This window comes from Somniosus microcephalus, chromosome 3, assembly GCF_052327205.1.
Source record: "Somniosus microcephalus isolate GS21.2 chromosome 3, FLI_Smic_1.0, whole genome shotgun sequence".
NCBI lineage: Eukaryota > Metazoa > Chordata > Chondrichthyes > Squaliformes > Somniosidae > Somniosus > Somniosus microcephalus.
Genome location: NC_140989.1, coordinates 2,262,089 through 2,279,895, shown reverse-complemented (window position 1 = coordinate 2,279,895; position 17,807 = coordinate 2,262,089). Strand labels below are relative to the sequence as shown.

The following is a 17,807-nucleotide window of genomic DNA, read 5'->3' as shown; positions in this document are numbered from 1 at the left end:
TGCCGCTCCCTGTGGGGCCTACCTGGTCTGCCGCTCCCTCTGTGGGGCCTACCTGGTCTGCTGCTGCTGCTTTTAACAACGCCGCTGCCTCACCCAGGTCCGCCGCCGTTGGCCCTTACAGATGCATCGTGCCCGTAACTCTTGTAAGTCCCTTATGGACACCTTTTCATATATTTTCTCGTGGTAGGCTACAGCTACATCTTTTGCTGGCTTTTGTATGCCCCGATCCCTTCATCCTGTCTTTTGAATTTACTTTTAAACTCCGCACCAAAGGTTAGAATCACAACTCCCGGACTTTCCAATTGTTTAAAAGAATGATCTAAAGCTGTCTCGCCAGATCCCAGACGAGCCCCCAGTTTTGTAAGCTTTTTATTTCAACTGGCATTGAATTGACAGCAAGACCAATTCTTTTGAAACAATTTGGAATAAGTTTATTAAACACACACACTTATGCACATCAAAACAATAGCCTACTGGTATTTATGGACTCTACTCAATTACAACAGGTAAGGTAATGGGTTATATTTACAGACTTGTGCTTCCCCGAGTCAAGCAATGCACGTGGCCTTTTCCCTTACTTCTTGGTCGGGTCTCTAGAGGGAGGGCTTCTTGTTTTTCCATGTGTTCATCCAAAAAAAGAGCAAGCCTTTGGGTTTCTTATTTCATATCTTAAGTCCATTGTCTCTAGTCTAAATTGCTAAGACCCCAAGATTGGGTCTTCGTTTCATGGCAGTGATTGATTGGCTTTCCTTTGAACATGTGTCTGTCTGCAGTGGCTGGTGCCATTTCTTGATTAAGTTAATTGTTTAACACCTTTTAGTGGCTCTTGAGTTTCGATGGTGAGTCTCTGTGGGACTTATCCTGTTATGCAGGTTTCCTTTAAGTTTCACACCGTTGCCTTGAGCAGGGAGATCCATACACATCAAATTCATCTTTATTACATGCATCTTATATTAGTAGTCTCGAGTTCATCACATACAAAACATATATTTTTATTCTTACACAAGGTATTTGTTCAATTTCTCTGCCATTTCCTTATACCCCATTATAATTTCTCCTGTCTCAACCTGTAAGGGACCCACATTTACTTTCGCTAATCTTTTTCTTTTTACATACCTATAGAAGCTTTTAGTCTGTTTTTGTGTCTCTCGCTAGTTTACTCTTATATTCTATTTTCCCTTTCTTTATCAATTTCTTGGTCCTCCTTTGCTGAATTCTAAAATCCTCCCACCTCAGGCTTACAAATCTTTGTCCCTTTATCAATTTTGTTTGATATCATGTTCAGTAATGGGCACCACACTTTAAGAAGGATGTCAAGGTCTTGGAGAGGGTGCAGAAGAGATTTACTTCAATGGTACCAGGGTTGAAAGACATCAGCTATGTGGATGAAGCTAGGATTGTTCTCCTTAGAGCAGAGAAGGTTAAGGAGAGATTTGATGGACGTATTCAAAATCATGAATGGTTTTGATCAGAGTAAATAAGGAGAAACTGTTTCCAGTGACAGAAGGGTCGGTTACCAGAGGACACAGATTTAAGGTCATTGGCAAAAGAACCAGAGGGGACGGAGAATTTTTTTTTAATGCAGCGAGTTATGGTGATCTGGAATGCCTGAAAGGGTGGTGGAAGCAGATTCAATAGTAATTTTCAAAAGGGAATTGGAGAAATACATAAAAAGGAAAACAAATTGCAGTAATATGGCGAAAGAACAGGTGAGTGGGACTAATTGGAGAGCTCTTTTTAAGAGCAGGCACGATTGGCCAAATGACCTCCTCCTGTGGTGTACGATTCTACATCTCAACCTTCTGTTCCAGTGAGAATTTACATAATTGCTCCTCACATTCCAATCCCTCAATCATTCTGGTTGCTCTTCTGTATCCTTTCAATAGCTGCAATATCTTTCTTGTACTGTGGCAACCAGAACTGTACACAGGGAACGGTAGCATAGTGGTTATCACAGAAACCTCACAGTGCAGATAGAGGCCATTTCGGCCCATCGAGCCTGCACCGGCACATATCCCACCCGATCCCCGTAACCCCTACACCAACACATATCCCACCCGATCCCCGTAACCCCTACACCAACACATATCCCACCCTATCCCCGTAACCCCACGTATTTAATCCCCCTAACACTAAGGGTCAATTTATCATAGCCAATCAACCTAACCCGCACATCTTTGGACTGTGGGAGGAAACCGGAGCACCCGGAGGAAACCCACGCAAACACGGGGAGAATGTGCAAACTCCACACAGACAGTCGCCCGAGGCCGGATTTGAACCCGGGTCCCTGGCGCTGTGAGGCAACAGTGCTAACCACTATGTGTCACTGGATTAGTAATCCAGAGGCCCGGATTGGCATAAAAACCCATGATTCACTAATGTCCTTTAGGGAAGGAAATCTGCAGTCTGGTCTATGTGACTCTTAACTGCCCCCTGAAATGGCCTAGCAAGCCACTCAATGGTACCAAACTACTACGGCAAAGTCACTGTGGGAGTACCTTCACAGACTGCAGCGGTTCAAGAAGACGGCCACCACCACCTTCTGAAGGACAATTAGGGATGGGCAATAAATGCTGGCCAGCGACGCCCACATCCCGTGAAGGAATAAAAAAGTGCGGTCACACCAATGATTTATAAAGTGGTAGAGCTACCTCACGGTTTACCTTTATTGCCCAATGTCTCGTCATGCGATAGTGTGCCCCAGGAGCTCCAACACTAAGACCACTCGTGCGCTGGGCACTGCCCCCTATCTCTGGAAGTTGAACTGATCACTTTATTAAGAGGCCATTGTAAACAACAAGTGGTTTATTTTACATGTAATATATAAATGAACATAATGGGTTTGCTCATTGTAATATCAAAAAATAACAAACACTTTACTGCTAACAGGCTAAATTCACTTTATAGACGAGTCACCCCTAAAAGTAACCCGTGCTAATCTTTCTTCCACAAGATATGCATGTTCATCTCAGCCACGACTCTCCATAGTTCAAGGGCTGGTAAGACAGCAGAGCTTTCTGCCCCCGTCCCAAACATGTTCAGACATTCCTCTTCTCCAGCCAGGCAGGAAGCCAAAGATTTGACCGATGGTTAAACAATGACACTTCAGATAACCCGCGTTGACTTCCTGGCTTTCCATTGAAAAACTGCTTTCTGTGACTTTGGTGTTAACCCCTTACAAGCTGTTTCTAGCAATACTAAAATAGAAGTGAAAAATTCAACACGGGCAAAGATACATTTAGAGTAAGCTGGTTGTTTAGTTTAGGTACGCGGGGATATTAGCACAAGTTCTTTGTGGAGTTTCTGGGTTGTTTGGCTGTTGGGTTTATGGCGTCCGCGCTGTCTAGCCTTTAAGGGTTCAGTGCCATTGGGTTGTTTAATGTTCTACTCTACTAATCAATGGATAAATCATTTGAAATAATTGGACTGGGATCAGCTCCTGTGTGGATTTACCTCACCAGACTCTGAAATCTACTCATTGAATCCTGCCAAGCCTGAATTCTACACCTTTAACCATATCTGCACCAAACCAGCCAAGACCCAGTATCAGCCAATGATAGAGGTCCCAATCTATTGGTAATAATCCAAGCCTGAATCTCAATTCATTTAATTACCAAAACAATTGGGAGATTGCCAACCTCCATCTATTTGGAAGTGAATATCAGATTTTAACCAAACACCAAATTGACATTTAACAGAAATCCAAGTCCATTATCAGATTCGATACAAATCTCATATAATCAGAATTTGCTTCCAACAGTTCCAGATTGTAAATTCTTCCATTCCCATATGGTCGGCCCCCCCACCCAAGGCACGGATCACGACCCCCGTTCCCTGGTCTTCAGGTGTTGGTCAGTGAGTGATAGGGTGTCGTCTGATGATCTTGCGTTCCAGTATTGCTGAGATAGAAACATTTTAAAGCTGAATATCAGTCTGTAGAAGTTTACTATACACAGTATAGACAAACAAATCCCATACCAGGTCATTTATTCACACAGGACCTGCAAAAAAAATATATACATCAGGAGCAGTGCTGGATACCCAAGTGGCAGATGGGGGGGGATCAGTGTCAAATGGTTAGTATGGGAGCAAAGGACCAAAAAGAGGACATTTAATTTTTTTTAAACAATTCATTCTTGGGATGTGGGCGTCACAGGCAAGGCCAGCATGTATTGCCCATCCCAAGTTGTCCCGAGCAGGTGGTGGTTAGCCTTGAATTGCTGCAGCGGTTTGATATATTTGAGTGGCCACTTCAAAGGGCAGTTAAAAAGTCAACCACATTGGTGTGGGACTGGAGTCATGCAAGAACCAGGTGAGGGCAACAGGTTTCCTTCCCATAAAGGACATTAGTGAACCAGTCCGGTTTTTACAACAATCAGAAAGCTTCGTGGTCGCTTTTACTGATTCCAGATTTTTAGAAAAAAACAGAATTCAAATTCTCAAACTGCCCATGGCGATTTGTACTGATGTGCTCTGCATTATTAGTCCAGTGTCCACACTACTAGTTAGGATCTGCCCCAAGTCCCCACAGATCTTAAAATCGTGCAGCACAGGAGGCCATTGAAAGAGCTTTCCAATTAGTCCCACTCCTCCTGCTCTTTCCCCAGTCCTGCAAATTTCTACTTTTTCAGTATTTATCCAATTCCCTTTTGAAAGTTACTATTGAATCTGCTTCCACCGCCCTTTCAGACAGCGCATTCCAGATCACAACAACTCGCTGAGTAAAAACTCATCTCACCTCGTTTCTTTTGCCAATCACCATAACTCTGTGTCCTCTGGTTACCGACCCTCCTGCCAGTGGAAACAGTTTCTCCTTATTTACTCCATCAAAACCCTTCATGATTTTGAACACCTCTGTCAAATCTCCTCTTAACCACCTCTGCTGAGAACGACCCAGCTTCTCCACATAACTGAAGTCCCTCATCCCCGATACCATTCTAGTAAATGTTCTCTGCACCCTCTCTAAGGTCTTGGCATCCTTCCTAAAATGTGATAACCAGAATTGAACACAATATTCCAGCTGAGGCCTAACCAGTGTTTTAGAAAGGTTTAGCATAACTTCCTTGCTTTTGCACTCTATGCCTCGATTAATAAAGCCAAGGGTTAGGGTATGTTTTTTTAACAGCCTTCTCAACTTGTCCTGCCACCTTCAAAGATTTGTGTACGTACACCCCCATGTTCCTGCACCCCCTTTAAAATTGTACCATTTAGTTTATATTGCCTCTCCTCATTCTTCCTAACGAAATGTATCACTTCACACTTCTCAATCTTTTACTGTATCTGTCTGTCTATGTCCTCCTGAAGTCTGTTACTATCCTCCACATGGTTTACTACATTTCCAAGTTTTGTGTCATCTGCAAACTTTGAAATTATACCCTGTAAACACAAGTGCACGCCATTAATATATATCAAAAAGAGCAGTGGTCCCAACACCGGCCCCTGGGGAACACCACTGTACACCTCCCTCCAGTCTGAAAAACCACCGTTTACCACTACTCTCTGCTTTCTATCCCTTAACCAATTTCGTATCCACGCAGCCACTGCCCCTTTAATCCCATGGGCGTCAATCAGTGAGGTGGGTCAGAGTCAGAATCAGCTCCGAGTCCCTGGAGGTGGGTCAGAGTCAGAATCAGCTCCGAGTCCCTGGAGGTGGGCAAGAGTCAGAATCAGCTCCGAGTCCCCGGAGGTGGGTCAGAGTCAGAATCAGCTCCGAGTCCCCGGAGGTGGGTCAGAATCAGCTCCGAGTCCCCGGAGGTGGGTCAGAGTCAGAATCAGCTCCGAGTCCCCGGAGGTGGGTCAGAGTCAGAATCAGCTCCGAGTCCCCGGAGGTGGGTCAGAGTCAGAATCAGCTCCGAGTCCCTGGAGGTGGGTCAGAGTCAGAATCAGCTCCGAGTCCCCGGAGGTGGGTCAGAGTCAGAGTCAGAATCAGCTCCGAGTCCCCGGAGGTGGGTCAGAGCCAGAATCAGCTCCGAGTCCCCGGAGGTGGGTCAGAATCAGCTCCGAGTCCCCGGAGGTGGGTCAGAGTCAGAATCAGCTCCGAGTCCCCAGAGGTGGGTCAGAGTCAGAATCAGCTCCGAGTCCCCGGAGGTGGGTCAGAGTCAGAATCAGCTCCGAGTCCCCGGAGGTGGGTCAGAGTCAGAATCAGCTCCGAGTCCCTGGAGGTGGGTCAGAGTCAGAATCAGCTCCGAGTCCCCGGAGGTGGGTCAGAGTCAGAATCAGCTCCGAGTCCCCGGAGGTGAGTCAGAGTCAGAATCAGCTCCGAGTCCCCGGAGGTGGGTCAGAGTCAGAATCAGCTCCGAGTCCCCGGAGGTGAGTCAGAGTCAGAATCAGCTCCGAGTCCCCGGAGGTGGGTAAGAGTCAGAATCAGCTCCGAGTCCCCGGAGGTGGGTCAGAATCAGCTCCGAGTCCCCGGAGGTGGGTCAGAGTCAGAATCAGCTCCGAGTCCCCGGAGGTGAGTCAGAGCCAGAATCAGCTCCGAGTCCCCGGAGGTGGGTCAGAATCAGCTCCGAGTCCCCGGAGGTGGGTCAGAGTCAGAATCAGCTCCGAGTCCCCGGAGGTGAGTCAGAGCCAGAATCAGCTCCGAGTCCCCGGAGGTGAGTCAGAATCAGAATCAGCTCCGAGTCCCCGGAGGTGAGTCAGAATCAGAATCAGCTCCGAGTCCCCGGAGGTGAGTCAGAGTCAGAATCAGCTCCGAGTCCCTGGAGGTGGGTCAGAATCAGCTCCGAGTCCCCGGAGGTGAGTCAGAGTCAGAATCAGCTCAGAGTCCCCGGAGGTGGGTCAGAATCAGCTCCGAGTCCCCGGAGGTGGGTCAGAGTCAGAATCAGCTCCGAGTCCCCGGAGGTGGGTCAGAGTCAGCCCCATTACCTTTAATTGAGCTGCCGGATGAGTTTGTTGATCCCTTCTCCACGGTTGCCAGTCTCTCCGAAGTCGTTGAGAAATCCCACTTTGTTCCTCGCTGCATGTCGAGCCACGGACAGCCTGAAGGGCCAGAGGAAGTTGCTGGCCTCCTTAAAGGATTTTCCCACAGAGTAGATCTCATAGATCAGGTCCTCAAGACAGATCATTCCCCATTTTCCTGTAGGCATAAAGTAAGCCGGTAAAACTGGGCAGAGGGAGGTGTCCAGTGTGTGACTGCCACTAGTTTAAGGTACTGGAGTGCATGTATAGGCTGCAGAAACACAGGCAGTGCCTTCATGAGGGATAGGGACAGGAGAAAAAACTGAAAAGTCTCCAGTGCAGACAGCAGTTCCAATTTAACACCTCCCATGGTGTTTGATCCTCTAGGTTTAAAGTTAGCTTTATAATCTTCAATTTCATTCTTCCACCCCCTTTATTTTGTCAATTTTCTCACTTCCACCCTGCACACCTCCCGAAGGCATTTATTCCTGCTGGGCTACAGGCTCCACAAGAAGTGGCCATTACTGACCGGTGAACCCACATTGAGAGTCAGCCAGCTAGTCAATTCCGGGATGCATAACAGAACCGGATCCCATTCTCATAAATGTCTGAGCGTGTGCAAACACACAGACACACACTCCAGCAGCAGTCACTGCACAGTGATCAGGAACCCTGGCTGATTTCCCCTCTCTCTAACCCAGGGGACACTGGACAGTTGGACTATAACCTGGTGTTGTGTGATTTCTTACATTTGTCCACCCCAGTCCAACTCCGGCATCCCCACACCATCTAACCCAGGGGTCACTGGACAGTGATCAGGAGCAGGAACCCTGACTGATTTCCTCTCTCTCTAACCCAGGGGTCACTGGACAGTGATCAGGAGCAGGAACCCTGGCTGATTCCCCCTCTCTCTAACCCAGGGGTCACTGGACAGTGATCAGGAGCAGGAACCCTGACTGATTTCCCCCTCTCTCTGACCCAGGGGTCACTGGGCAGTGATCAGGAGCAGGAACCCTGGCTGATTTCCTCTCTCTCTAACCCAGGGGTCACTGGACAGTGATCAGGAGCAGGAACCCTGACTGATTTCCCCCTCTCTCTGACCCAGGGGACACTGGACAGTGATCAGGAGCAGGAACCCTGGCTGATTTCCCCTCTCTCTCTAACCCAGGGGTCACTGGGCAGTGATCAGGAGCAGGAACCCTGGCTGATTTCCTCTCTCTCTAACCCAGGGGTCACTGGACAGTGATCAGGAGCAGGAACCCTGGCTGATTTCCTCGCTCTCTAACCCAGGGGTCACTGGACAGTGATCAGGAGCAGGAACCCTGGCTGATTCCCCCTCTCTCTAACCCAGGGGTCACTGGACAGTGATCCAGAGCAGGAACCCTGGCTGATTTCCTCTCTCTCTAACCCAGGGGTCACTGGACAGTGATCAGGAGCAGGAACCCTGGCTGATTTCCTCTCTCTCTAACCCAGGGGTCACTGGACAGTGATCAGGAGCAGGAACCCTGGCTGATTTCCTCTCTCTCTAACCCAGGGGTCACTGGACAGTGATCAGGAGCAGGAACCCTGACTGATTTCCCCCTCTCTCTGACCCAGGGGACACTGGACAGTGATCAGGAGCAGGAACCCTGGCTGATTTCCTCGCTCTCTAACCCAGGGGTCACTGGACAGTGATCAGGAGCAGGAACCCTGGCTGATTCCCCCTCTCTCTAACCCAGGGGTCACTGGACAGTGATCCGGAGCAGAAACCCTGGCTGATTTCCTCTCTCTCTAACCCAGGGGTCACTGGACAGTGATCAGGAGCAGGAACCCTGGCTGATTTCCTCTCTCTCTAACCCAGGGGTCACTGGACAGTGATCAGGAGCAGGAACCCTGGCTGATTCCCCCTCTCTCTAACCCAGGGGTCACTGGACAGTGATCAGGAGCAGGAACCCTGGCTGATTTCCCCTCTCTCTAACCCAGGGCTCACTGGACAGTGATCAGGAGCAGGAACCCTGGCTGATTCCCCCTCTCTCTAACCCAGGGGTCACTGGACAGTGGTCAGGAGCAGGAACCCTGGCTGATTTCCCCTCTCTCTAACCCAGGGGTCACTGGACAGTGATCAGGAGCAGGAACCCTGGCTGATTTCCTCTCTCTCTAACCCAGGGGTCACTGGACAGTGATCAGGAGCAGGAACCCTGGCTGATTTCCCCTCTCTCTAACCCAGGGGTCACTGGGCAGTGATCAGGAGCAGGAACCCTGGCTGATTTCCTCTCTCTCTAACCCAGGGGTCACTGGACAGTGATCAGGAGCAGGAACCCTGGCTGATTTCCTCTCTCTCTAACCCAGGGGTCAGTGGACAGTGATCAGGAGCAGGAACCCTGGCTGATTCCCCCTCTCTCTAACCCAGGGGTCACTGGACAGTGATCAGGAGCAGGAACCCTGGCTGATTTCCCCTCTCTCTAACCCAGGGGTCACTGGACAGTGATCAGGAGCAGGAACCCTGGCTGATTCCCCCTCTCTCTAACCCAGGGGTCACTGGACAGTGATCAGGAGCAGGAACCCTGGCTGATTCCCCCTCTCTCTAACTCAGGAATCACTGGATAGTGATCAGGAGCAGGAATTTTCCCTCTTTAACCCTCGGACACCAAAGCCAATTGTAGAGCCACGAAGTCAGGTAACTTAGCACAGGCCGGGGATGGAGCCTGGGCCTTTCTTGCTCCGAGTAGCCGAGTTACCAGCTAAGTCATCAGAGGAGTCCTTTAATTTCACTCTTAACCAGATAATTGCACGACTCCTTTTCAAAAAAGTTTATGAATGGAACATTCGAGCCGATAGCCGTGTATTGCCACCGGGGGTGGGGCTATGTCCGGGGAACCCAACGCAGGATCACTAACATCCCACAACGAGCATAGAATCTTACAATCATTCGGCCTGTCGTGCCTGTGCCGGCTCATTGAAAGAGCTGTCCAGTTAGTCCCACTCCCCAGCCTTTCCCCAAACCCTGCAAATTAGTCCTTTTCAAGTACATGTCCAATTGCCTTTTGAAAGTTCCTATGAAATCTGATTTCACCGCCCTTTCAAGTAGTGCGTTCCAGATCTTAACAACCCTCTAAGAAAAAACCCCATCTCCTCTCTAGTTCTTTTGCCAATTATTTTAAATCTCTGACCTCTGGTTACTGACCCACTTGCCAGAGGAATCAGTTTCTCCCAATTGCTCCTTCAAAACCCCTCATAATTTTGAGCACGTCTATTAGATCTCCCCATAACCTTCTTGGCTCCAAGGAGAACAATCCCAGCTACTCTAATCTCTCCACATAACTGAACTCCCTCAGATTTATTTATAAATGTCCTGGACTTGGGTATAGGGAGTACAATTTTGAAGTTTGCAGATCATACAAAACTTGGCAGTGTAGTAAATAGTCAGCAGGATAGTGGCAGACTTCAGGAGGACATCGACAGACTGGTGAAATGGACAGACACATGGCAGATGAAATTTAATGCGGATAAGTGAAGTGATGCACTTTGGGAGAAACAACATAGAATCGTAGAACAGTCTAGCACAGAAGGAGGCCATTCACCCCATCCAGTCTGCGCCGGCTCTTTCGAAGAGTAATCCAGTTAGTCCCACTCCCCCGCTTTTTCCCCCCATATCCCTGCAAGTTTTTCTCCTTCAATTAATTATTAACTCAATCAAGTTAGTCAGATACAAATCTGTGCTGGCTGTACCTTATTAACCTGTGCTTCTCCAAATGAGAATTAGTTTTGTCCTTAATAATGGTCTCTAATAGTTTTCCCACCACTGACGTAGTACCAGGTTTATCCCCCTATTTGAACAGGGGTGTAACATTTGCAATACTCCAGTCCTCTGGCTCCACCCCCATATCTAAGGAGAACTGAAAGATTGTGGTCAGAGCTTCTGCCATCTCCACCCTAGCTTCCCTCAGCAACCCAGGATGCATCCCAACTGGACCGGGTGACTTGTTAACTTTGAATGATGACAACCTATTTAGCACCTCCTTTCTATCTATTTTTACCTATCCAATATCTCTACTCCCCCTCGATGATGGGATTACATTAATGGTGTCGATATTTACCCAGGTGTTGCACGATGATGGATTACATATTACACATGGGATATACAGCACAGAAACAGGCCATTCAGCTCAACCAGTCCATGCTCCACTCAAGCCTCTTCCCGTCTTTACTCATCTAAATCTATCAGCATAACTCTCTATTCCCTTCTCCCTCATACGCTTATCTAGCCTCTGTTTAAATGCATCTATACTATTTGCTTCAACCACTCTCTGTGGTAGCGCATTCCACATTCTCACCACTCTCTGGGTAACGAGGTTTCTTCTGAGTTCCCTATTGGATTTCTTGGTGACTAATTTTATATTGATGGCCTCTATTTCTGCTCTTCCCAAACACACTCTCTGTATCCACTCTATCAAAATCTTTCATAATTTTAAAGACCTCTATTAGGTCACCCCTCAGCCTTCTCTTTTCAAGAGAAGAGACTCAAGCCTGTTCATCCTTTCCTGATGTGTACCCTCACGTCTGGTATCATCCTTGTAAATCTTCTCTGCACCCTCTCCAGTGCCTCTATATCCTTTTTATATGGTGACCAGAATTGTACGCAGTACTCCAAGCGTGGTCTAACCAAGGTTCGGGATTATGTTAACTGTCGATATTTACCCAGGTGCTGCTCGATGATCGCGTTATCAGTTAGAGCTACACGCTTCTTGTTGACTTTCGCTTGGCCTCGTTTCAGAATCAGTTCACGAGTGGATTTCAAATTGGGAAACCTGCGAGGAGGAGAAGGCAAGAGCTATAAACTGATCTACATTGATGCAGCGGACACCGCGTGCACACATCGACGTTATCACATTACTGTGCTGACGTACGGAGCGTTGTCCACCCCACACTACTCTTCCCAGCGCGATACAAAGTCCATGCCTTGCTCATTAGGAGCGCACCCCCAAAACTCTAATCGTCATGTCCGTTGTCCGGGCATCATTCCCAAGTTCCCCTTCCTGCAGTTTGACCATGTGCCTCCACCCTATTGTCACGGTTTACTTTGAAGTGGTATTCTGGATTTCCCATCTCTACATGGTCGTCCATGGCTCAGTCAGTAGCACTCTCGCCCGAGTCAGATGGTCGTCGGTGCAAGTCCCATTTCACAGACTTGAGCCCATAATCAACAACAACAACTTGCATTGATATAGCGCTTTTAACATTGGAAAACATCCCAAGGTGCTTCACAGGAACTTTATCAGACAAAATTGGACACCGAGCCACATGGGGAGATATTAGGACAGGAACCTTGGTCAACGAGGTAGGTTTTAAGGAGTGTCTTAAAAGAGGCAGAGGTGTTTAGGCAGGGAATTCCAGAGCTTAGGGCCCAGACAACAGAAGGCACGGCCACCAATGGTGGAGCGATTAAAATCGGGGGGGGGGGGGGGGGGGGGGGAGGCAGTGCGTAAGAGGCCAGAATTGGAGGAGTGCAGAGTTCTTGGAGGGTTGTGGTGCTGGAGGAGGTTACAGAGATAGGGAGGGGCAAGGCCATGGAGGAATTTGAAAACAAGGATGAGAATTTTAATATTGAGGCGTTGCCGGAATGGGAGGCAATGTAGGTCAGCGAGCACAGGGGTGATGGGTGAACGGGACTTGGTGCGAGGTAGGATACGGGCAGCCGAGTTCTGGATGACCTCAAATTTATGGAGGGTGGAAGAAGGGAGGCCGGCCAGGAGAGCATTACCGAGGGAGCGCCGCACTGTCGGAGGGGCAGTACTGAGGGAGCGCTGCACTGTCGGAGGGGCAGTACTGAGGGAGCGCCGCACTGTCGGAGGGGCAGTACTGAGGGAGCGCCGCACTGTCGGAGGGGCAGTACTGAGGGAGCGCCGCACTGTCGGAGCGTCAGTACTGAGGGAGCGCCGCACTGTCGGAGGGGCAGTACTGAGGGGGCGCTGCACTGTCGGAGGGTCAGTACTGAGGGAGCGCCGCACTGTCGGAGGGGCAGTACTGAGGGAGCGCTGCACTGTCGGAGGGGCAGTACTGAGGGAGCGCTGCACTGTCGGAGGGGCAGTACTGAGGGAGGGCTGTACTGTCGGAGGGGCAGTACTGAGGGAGCGCTGCACTGTCGGAGGGGCAGTACGGAGGGAGCGCTGCACTGTCGGAGGGGCAGTACTGAGGGAGGGCTGTGGCACTTTGTCAAACGTCTTTTGGAAATCCATGTACACCACGTCAACTGCATTGTCCTCATCAACCCTCTATCAAGTTGGTTAAACATGACTTGCCTTTAACAAATCTGTGCTGGCTTTTCTTAATTAATCCACAATTGTCCAAGTGACTGTTAATTTTGTCCCCGATTATCGTTTCTAAAAGCTTCCCCACTCCTGAGGTTAAACTGACTGGCCTGTAGTTGCTGGGGTTATCCTTACACCCATTTTTGAACAAGGGTACAGCCAGCCTTTCTAGTACCTTCTCTTTCAATTTTTATCCCATTCAGTATCTCCTCTTTCACTATGTCTATGGCAGCAGCTTCTTCCTTGGTGAAAACAGATGCAAAGTACACATTTAGCACCTCAGCCATACCCTCTGCCTCCATGCGTAGGTCTCCTTTTTGGTCCCTAATCAGCCCCACCCCTCCTCTTAGAACATAAGAAATAGGAGTAGGCCATTTGGCCCCTCGAGCCTGCTCTGCCATTTAATGAGATCATGGCTGATCTGATCTTGGGCTCAGCTCCATTTCCCTGCCCGCTCCCCATAACTCCCTTATTGTTCAAAAATCTGTCTATCTCCACCTTAAATATATTCAATAACCCAGCCTCCACAGCGCTCTGGGGCAGAGAATTCCACAGATTTAAGACCCTCAGAGAAGAAATTGCTCCTCATCTCAGTTTTAAATGGGCGACCCCTTATTCTGAAACTATGCCCCCGAGTTCTAGATTCCCCCATGAGGAGAAACATCTTCTCTGCATCTACCTTGTCGAGCCCCCTCGGTATCTTCTTTGTTTCATAAAGATCACCTCTTATTCTTCTAAACTCCAATGAGTATCGGCCTAACCTGCTTAACCTTTCTTCATAAGTCAACCCCTTCATCTCAGGAATCAACCTGGTGAACCTTCTCTGAACTGCCTCCAATGCAGGTATATCCCTCCTTAAATAAGGAGACCAAAACTGTACGCAGTACTCCAGGTGTGGTCTCACCAGCGCCCTGTACAGTTGTAGCAGGACTTCCCTACTTTTATACTCCAACCACTTTGCAATAAAGGCCAACATTCCATTTGCCGCCCTGATTACTTGCTGTACCTACATGCTAACTTTTTGTGTTTCATGCACAAGGACCCCCAGGTCCCTCTGTACTGCAGCATTTTGTAATCTCTCTACATTTAAATAATAATTTGCTTTTTTATTTTTCTTACCAAAGTGGATAACCTTGCACTTTCCCACATTATACTCCATCTGCCAAATGTTTGCCCACTCACTTAACCTGTATATATTCCTTTACAGGTTCTTTGAGTCCTCCGCACAACTTGCTTTCCCACACATCTTTGTATCATCAGCAAATCTGGCTACATTACACTCGGTCCCGTCATCCAAGTCATTAATGTAGATTGTAAATAGTTGAGGCCCCAGCACCGATCCCTGTGGCACCCCACTAGTTACCGTTTGCCAACCAGAAAATGACCCATTTATCCCGACTCTCTGTTTTCTGTTAGTTAGTCAATCCTCTATCCATGCTAATATATTACCCCCAACCCCGTGAGCTCTTATCTTGCGCAGTAACCTTTTATGTGGCACCTTATCGAATGCCTTCTGGAAATCCAAATACCCTGCTCGTTACATCCTCAAAGAACTCCAGTAAATTTGTCAAACATGATTTCCCTTTCATAAAACCATGTTGACTCTGCTTGATTGTATTATGATTTTCTAAATGTCCTGCTACCACTTCCTTAATGATGGACTCCAGCATTTTCCCAATGACAGATGTTAGGCTAACTGGTCGATAGTTGCCTGCTTTCTGTCTCCCTCCCTTCTTAAATAGGGGAGTTACATTTGCGGTTTTCCAAGCCGCTGGGATCTCTCCAGAATCCAGGGAATTTTGGTAGATTGCAACCAATGCATCCACTATCTCTGCAGCCACTTCTTTTAAGACCCTAGGATGCAGGCCATCAGGTCCAGGGGACTTGTCCACCTTTAGTCCCATTATTTTACCGAGTACTTTTTCTTTAGTGATAGTGATTGTTTTAAGTTCCCCCCCCTCCCTATAGCCCCTTGATTATGTGTTATTGGGATGGTTTTAGTGTCTTCTACCGTGAAGACTGATACAAAATATTTGTTCAAAGTCTCTGCCATTTCCCTGTTCCCCATGATTAATTCCCCAGTCTCATCCTCTAAGGGATCAACGTTAACTTTAGCTACTCTCTTCCTTTTTAAATACCTGTAGAAGCTCTTACTATCTGTTTTTATATATTTCTTGCTAGTTTATTCTCGTAATCCATCTTCTTTCTCTATTATTTTTTTAGCCGTCCTTTGCTGGTTTTTAAAAATTTCCCAATCCTCTGGCCTTCCACTAATCTTGGCAACATTGTATGCCTTTGTTTTCAATTTGATACTATCCTTTACTTCCTTAGTTAGCCACGGATGGTTCTCCCTTCTCTAAGTCTTTCCTTCTCACTGGAATATATTTTTGTTGAAAGTTATGAAATATCTCCTTAAATGTTTGCCATTGCTTATCAACCGTCTTACCCTTTAATCTATTTTCCCAGTCCACTTTAGCCAACTCTGCCTTCATACCTTTGTAATTGCCTTTATTTAAGATCAGGACACTGGTTTGAGGCCCAACTTTCTCACCCTCCAATTGAATCTGAAATTCAACCATGCTATGATTACTCTTTCCTAGAGGATCCTTTACTATGAGATCATTTATTAATCCTGTCTCATTACACAGTACCAGATCTAAGATAGCCTGCTCCCTGGTTGGTTCCACAACGTATTGTTCTCGGAAACCATCCCGGATACTCTCCATGAACTCTTCCTCGAGGCTACCGTGGCCAATTTGATTTGTCTAATCAATATGAAGATTAAAATCTCCCATGATTATTGCTGTACCTTTCTTACAAGCCTCCATTATTTCTTGATTTATACTCTGTCCTACAGTGTAGTTATTGTTTGGGGGCCTATAGACTACGCCCATCAGTGACTTCTTTCCCTTATTATTTCTTATCTCCACCCAAACTGATTCTACATCTTGCTCTTCTGAGCCAATATCATTCCTCACTGCTGCACTGATCTCATCCTTCATTAACAGAGCTACACCACCTCCTTTTCCTTTCTGCCTATTCTTCCGAAATGTTAAATATCCCGGAATATTCAATTCCCAGCCTTGGTCACCTTGCAACCACGTCTCTGTAATGGCGATCAGATCATAACCATTTGTATCTATTTGTGCCGTCAACTCATCTATCTTGTTACGAATGCTGCGTGCATTCAGATAAAGAGCTTTTAATTTTGTCTTTTTACTATTTTTCCGTGCTTTGATCCCACTTTCTGATGCACTCTTATTTTTATACATTCTGTCCCTTCCTGTCACACTCTGGTTACCATTACCCCCATCGCTACCCTGCTCTATTGCCTTCTCCTTTCTCTGACTTTTTAAATTCCTGCTCTCTTACTACCCGTTTACTATTTATATGCCTATAGAAGACTTTTGGATTACCTTTTATGTTAGCTGCCATTCTATTTTCATACCCTCTCTTTGCCCCTCTTATTTTCTTTTTCACTTCTCTGAACTTTCTATTTTAGCCTGATTCTCAGATGTATTCTCGATCTGACATCCGTCATATGCGCTCCTTTTCTACTTCATCTTACTCTTGATCTCTTTCGTCATCCAGGGAGCTCTGACTTTAGTTGCCCAGTGGAAATGTACCGCGACTGTACCCTATTTAAAGGCAGCCCATTGTTCCATTCATGTTTTTCCTGCCAATCTTTGATTCCAATTTACCCGGGCAAGATCCGTTCTCATCCCATTGAAACTGGCCTTCCTCGCTCCAATTAAGTATTTTTACTCTAGATTGCTCTCTGTCCTTTTCCATAGCTAATCTAAACCTTATGATACTATGATCACTGTTATCTAAATGTTCACCTACTGACACTTGCTCCACGTGACCTACCTTATTCCCCAGAACCAGATCCAGCAATGCCTCCTCCCTCGTTGGGCTGGAAACATACTGATCCAGAAAGTTCTTCTGAACACACTTCAGAAATTCTTCTCCCTCTCTGCCCTTTACACTATTACTATCCCAGTCTATATTAGGAAAGTTGAAATCCCCCATTATCACTACTCTATAGTTCTTGCATCTCTCTGTAATTTCTCTACAAATTTGCTTCTCCATATTTTTCCCACTCATTGGTGGCCTATAGAATACACCTAGTAATGGCACCTCTATTGCTTCTTAACTCTAACCATATAGATTCTGCCCTTCTACTCCTACTCTCTGCTTTCTGTCTTGAAGCCAGCTTGCTATCCATTCTGCTACTTGTCCCCTGACCTTATTCATTAGTCTATTATGTGGTACCTTATCGAAGGCCTTTTGATAATCTAGATAAAGTACATCTACTACATTACCGTTGTCTACTCTCTCCGTTACCTCTTCTAAAAATTCAATTAGGTTGGTCAAGCAAGACTTTCCCTTTTGAAATCTATGCTGACTATTTATTATTATATTTTTGGTTTCTAGATGTTCTTCTATTTTCTCCTTTAGTAGGGATTCCATTATTTTTACCACCGATGTAAAGCTGACTGGTCTATAGTTCCCTGGACATGTTCTATCTCCATTAAAAAAAGGTATTACGTTAACTATCCGCCAGTCCTCTGGCACTACACCTTTTGCTAACAATATGCGTAGTAATGCCTCTGACATGCC

General features: G+C 47.0%; 1 protein-coding gene across 5 annotated transcripts in view; it reads right to left on the bottom strand.

Moving 5' to 3' along the window:
* Positions 1-916: 916 nt before the first annotated feature.
* Positions 917-17,807, bottom strand: part of rpl7l1 (ribosomal protein L7-like 1) — a 53,889-nt gene continuing 36,998 nt past the window's right edge. For 3 of the 5 annotated variants that reach the window (XM_085978560.1, XM_085978543.1, XM_085978567.1), the window contains exons 5-7: positions 11,575-11,684; positions 6,865-7,075; positions 917-3,899 (exon numbers count right to left, since the gene is read on the bottom strand). In XM_085978560.1, coding sequence (XP_085834686.1) covers positions 6,867-7,075; positions 11,575-11,684 — 319 coding nt within the window. In that variant the 3' untranslated portion in view covers positions 917-3,899; positions 6,865-6,866. Of the gene's footprint in view, positions 4,002-6,864; positions 7,076-11,574; positions 11,685-17,807 lie in introns of all 5 variants that reach the window. The other 2 variants (XM_085978553.1, XM_085978573.1) reach the window with 2 other exon arrangements.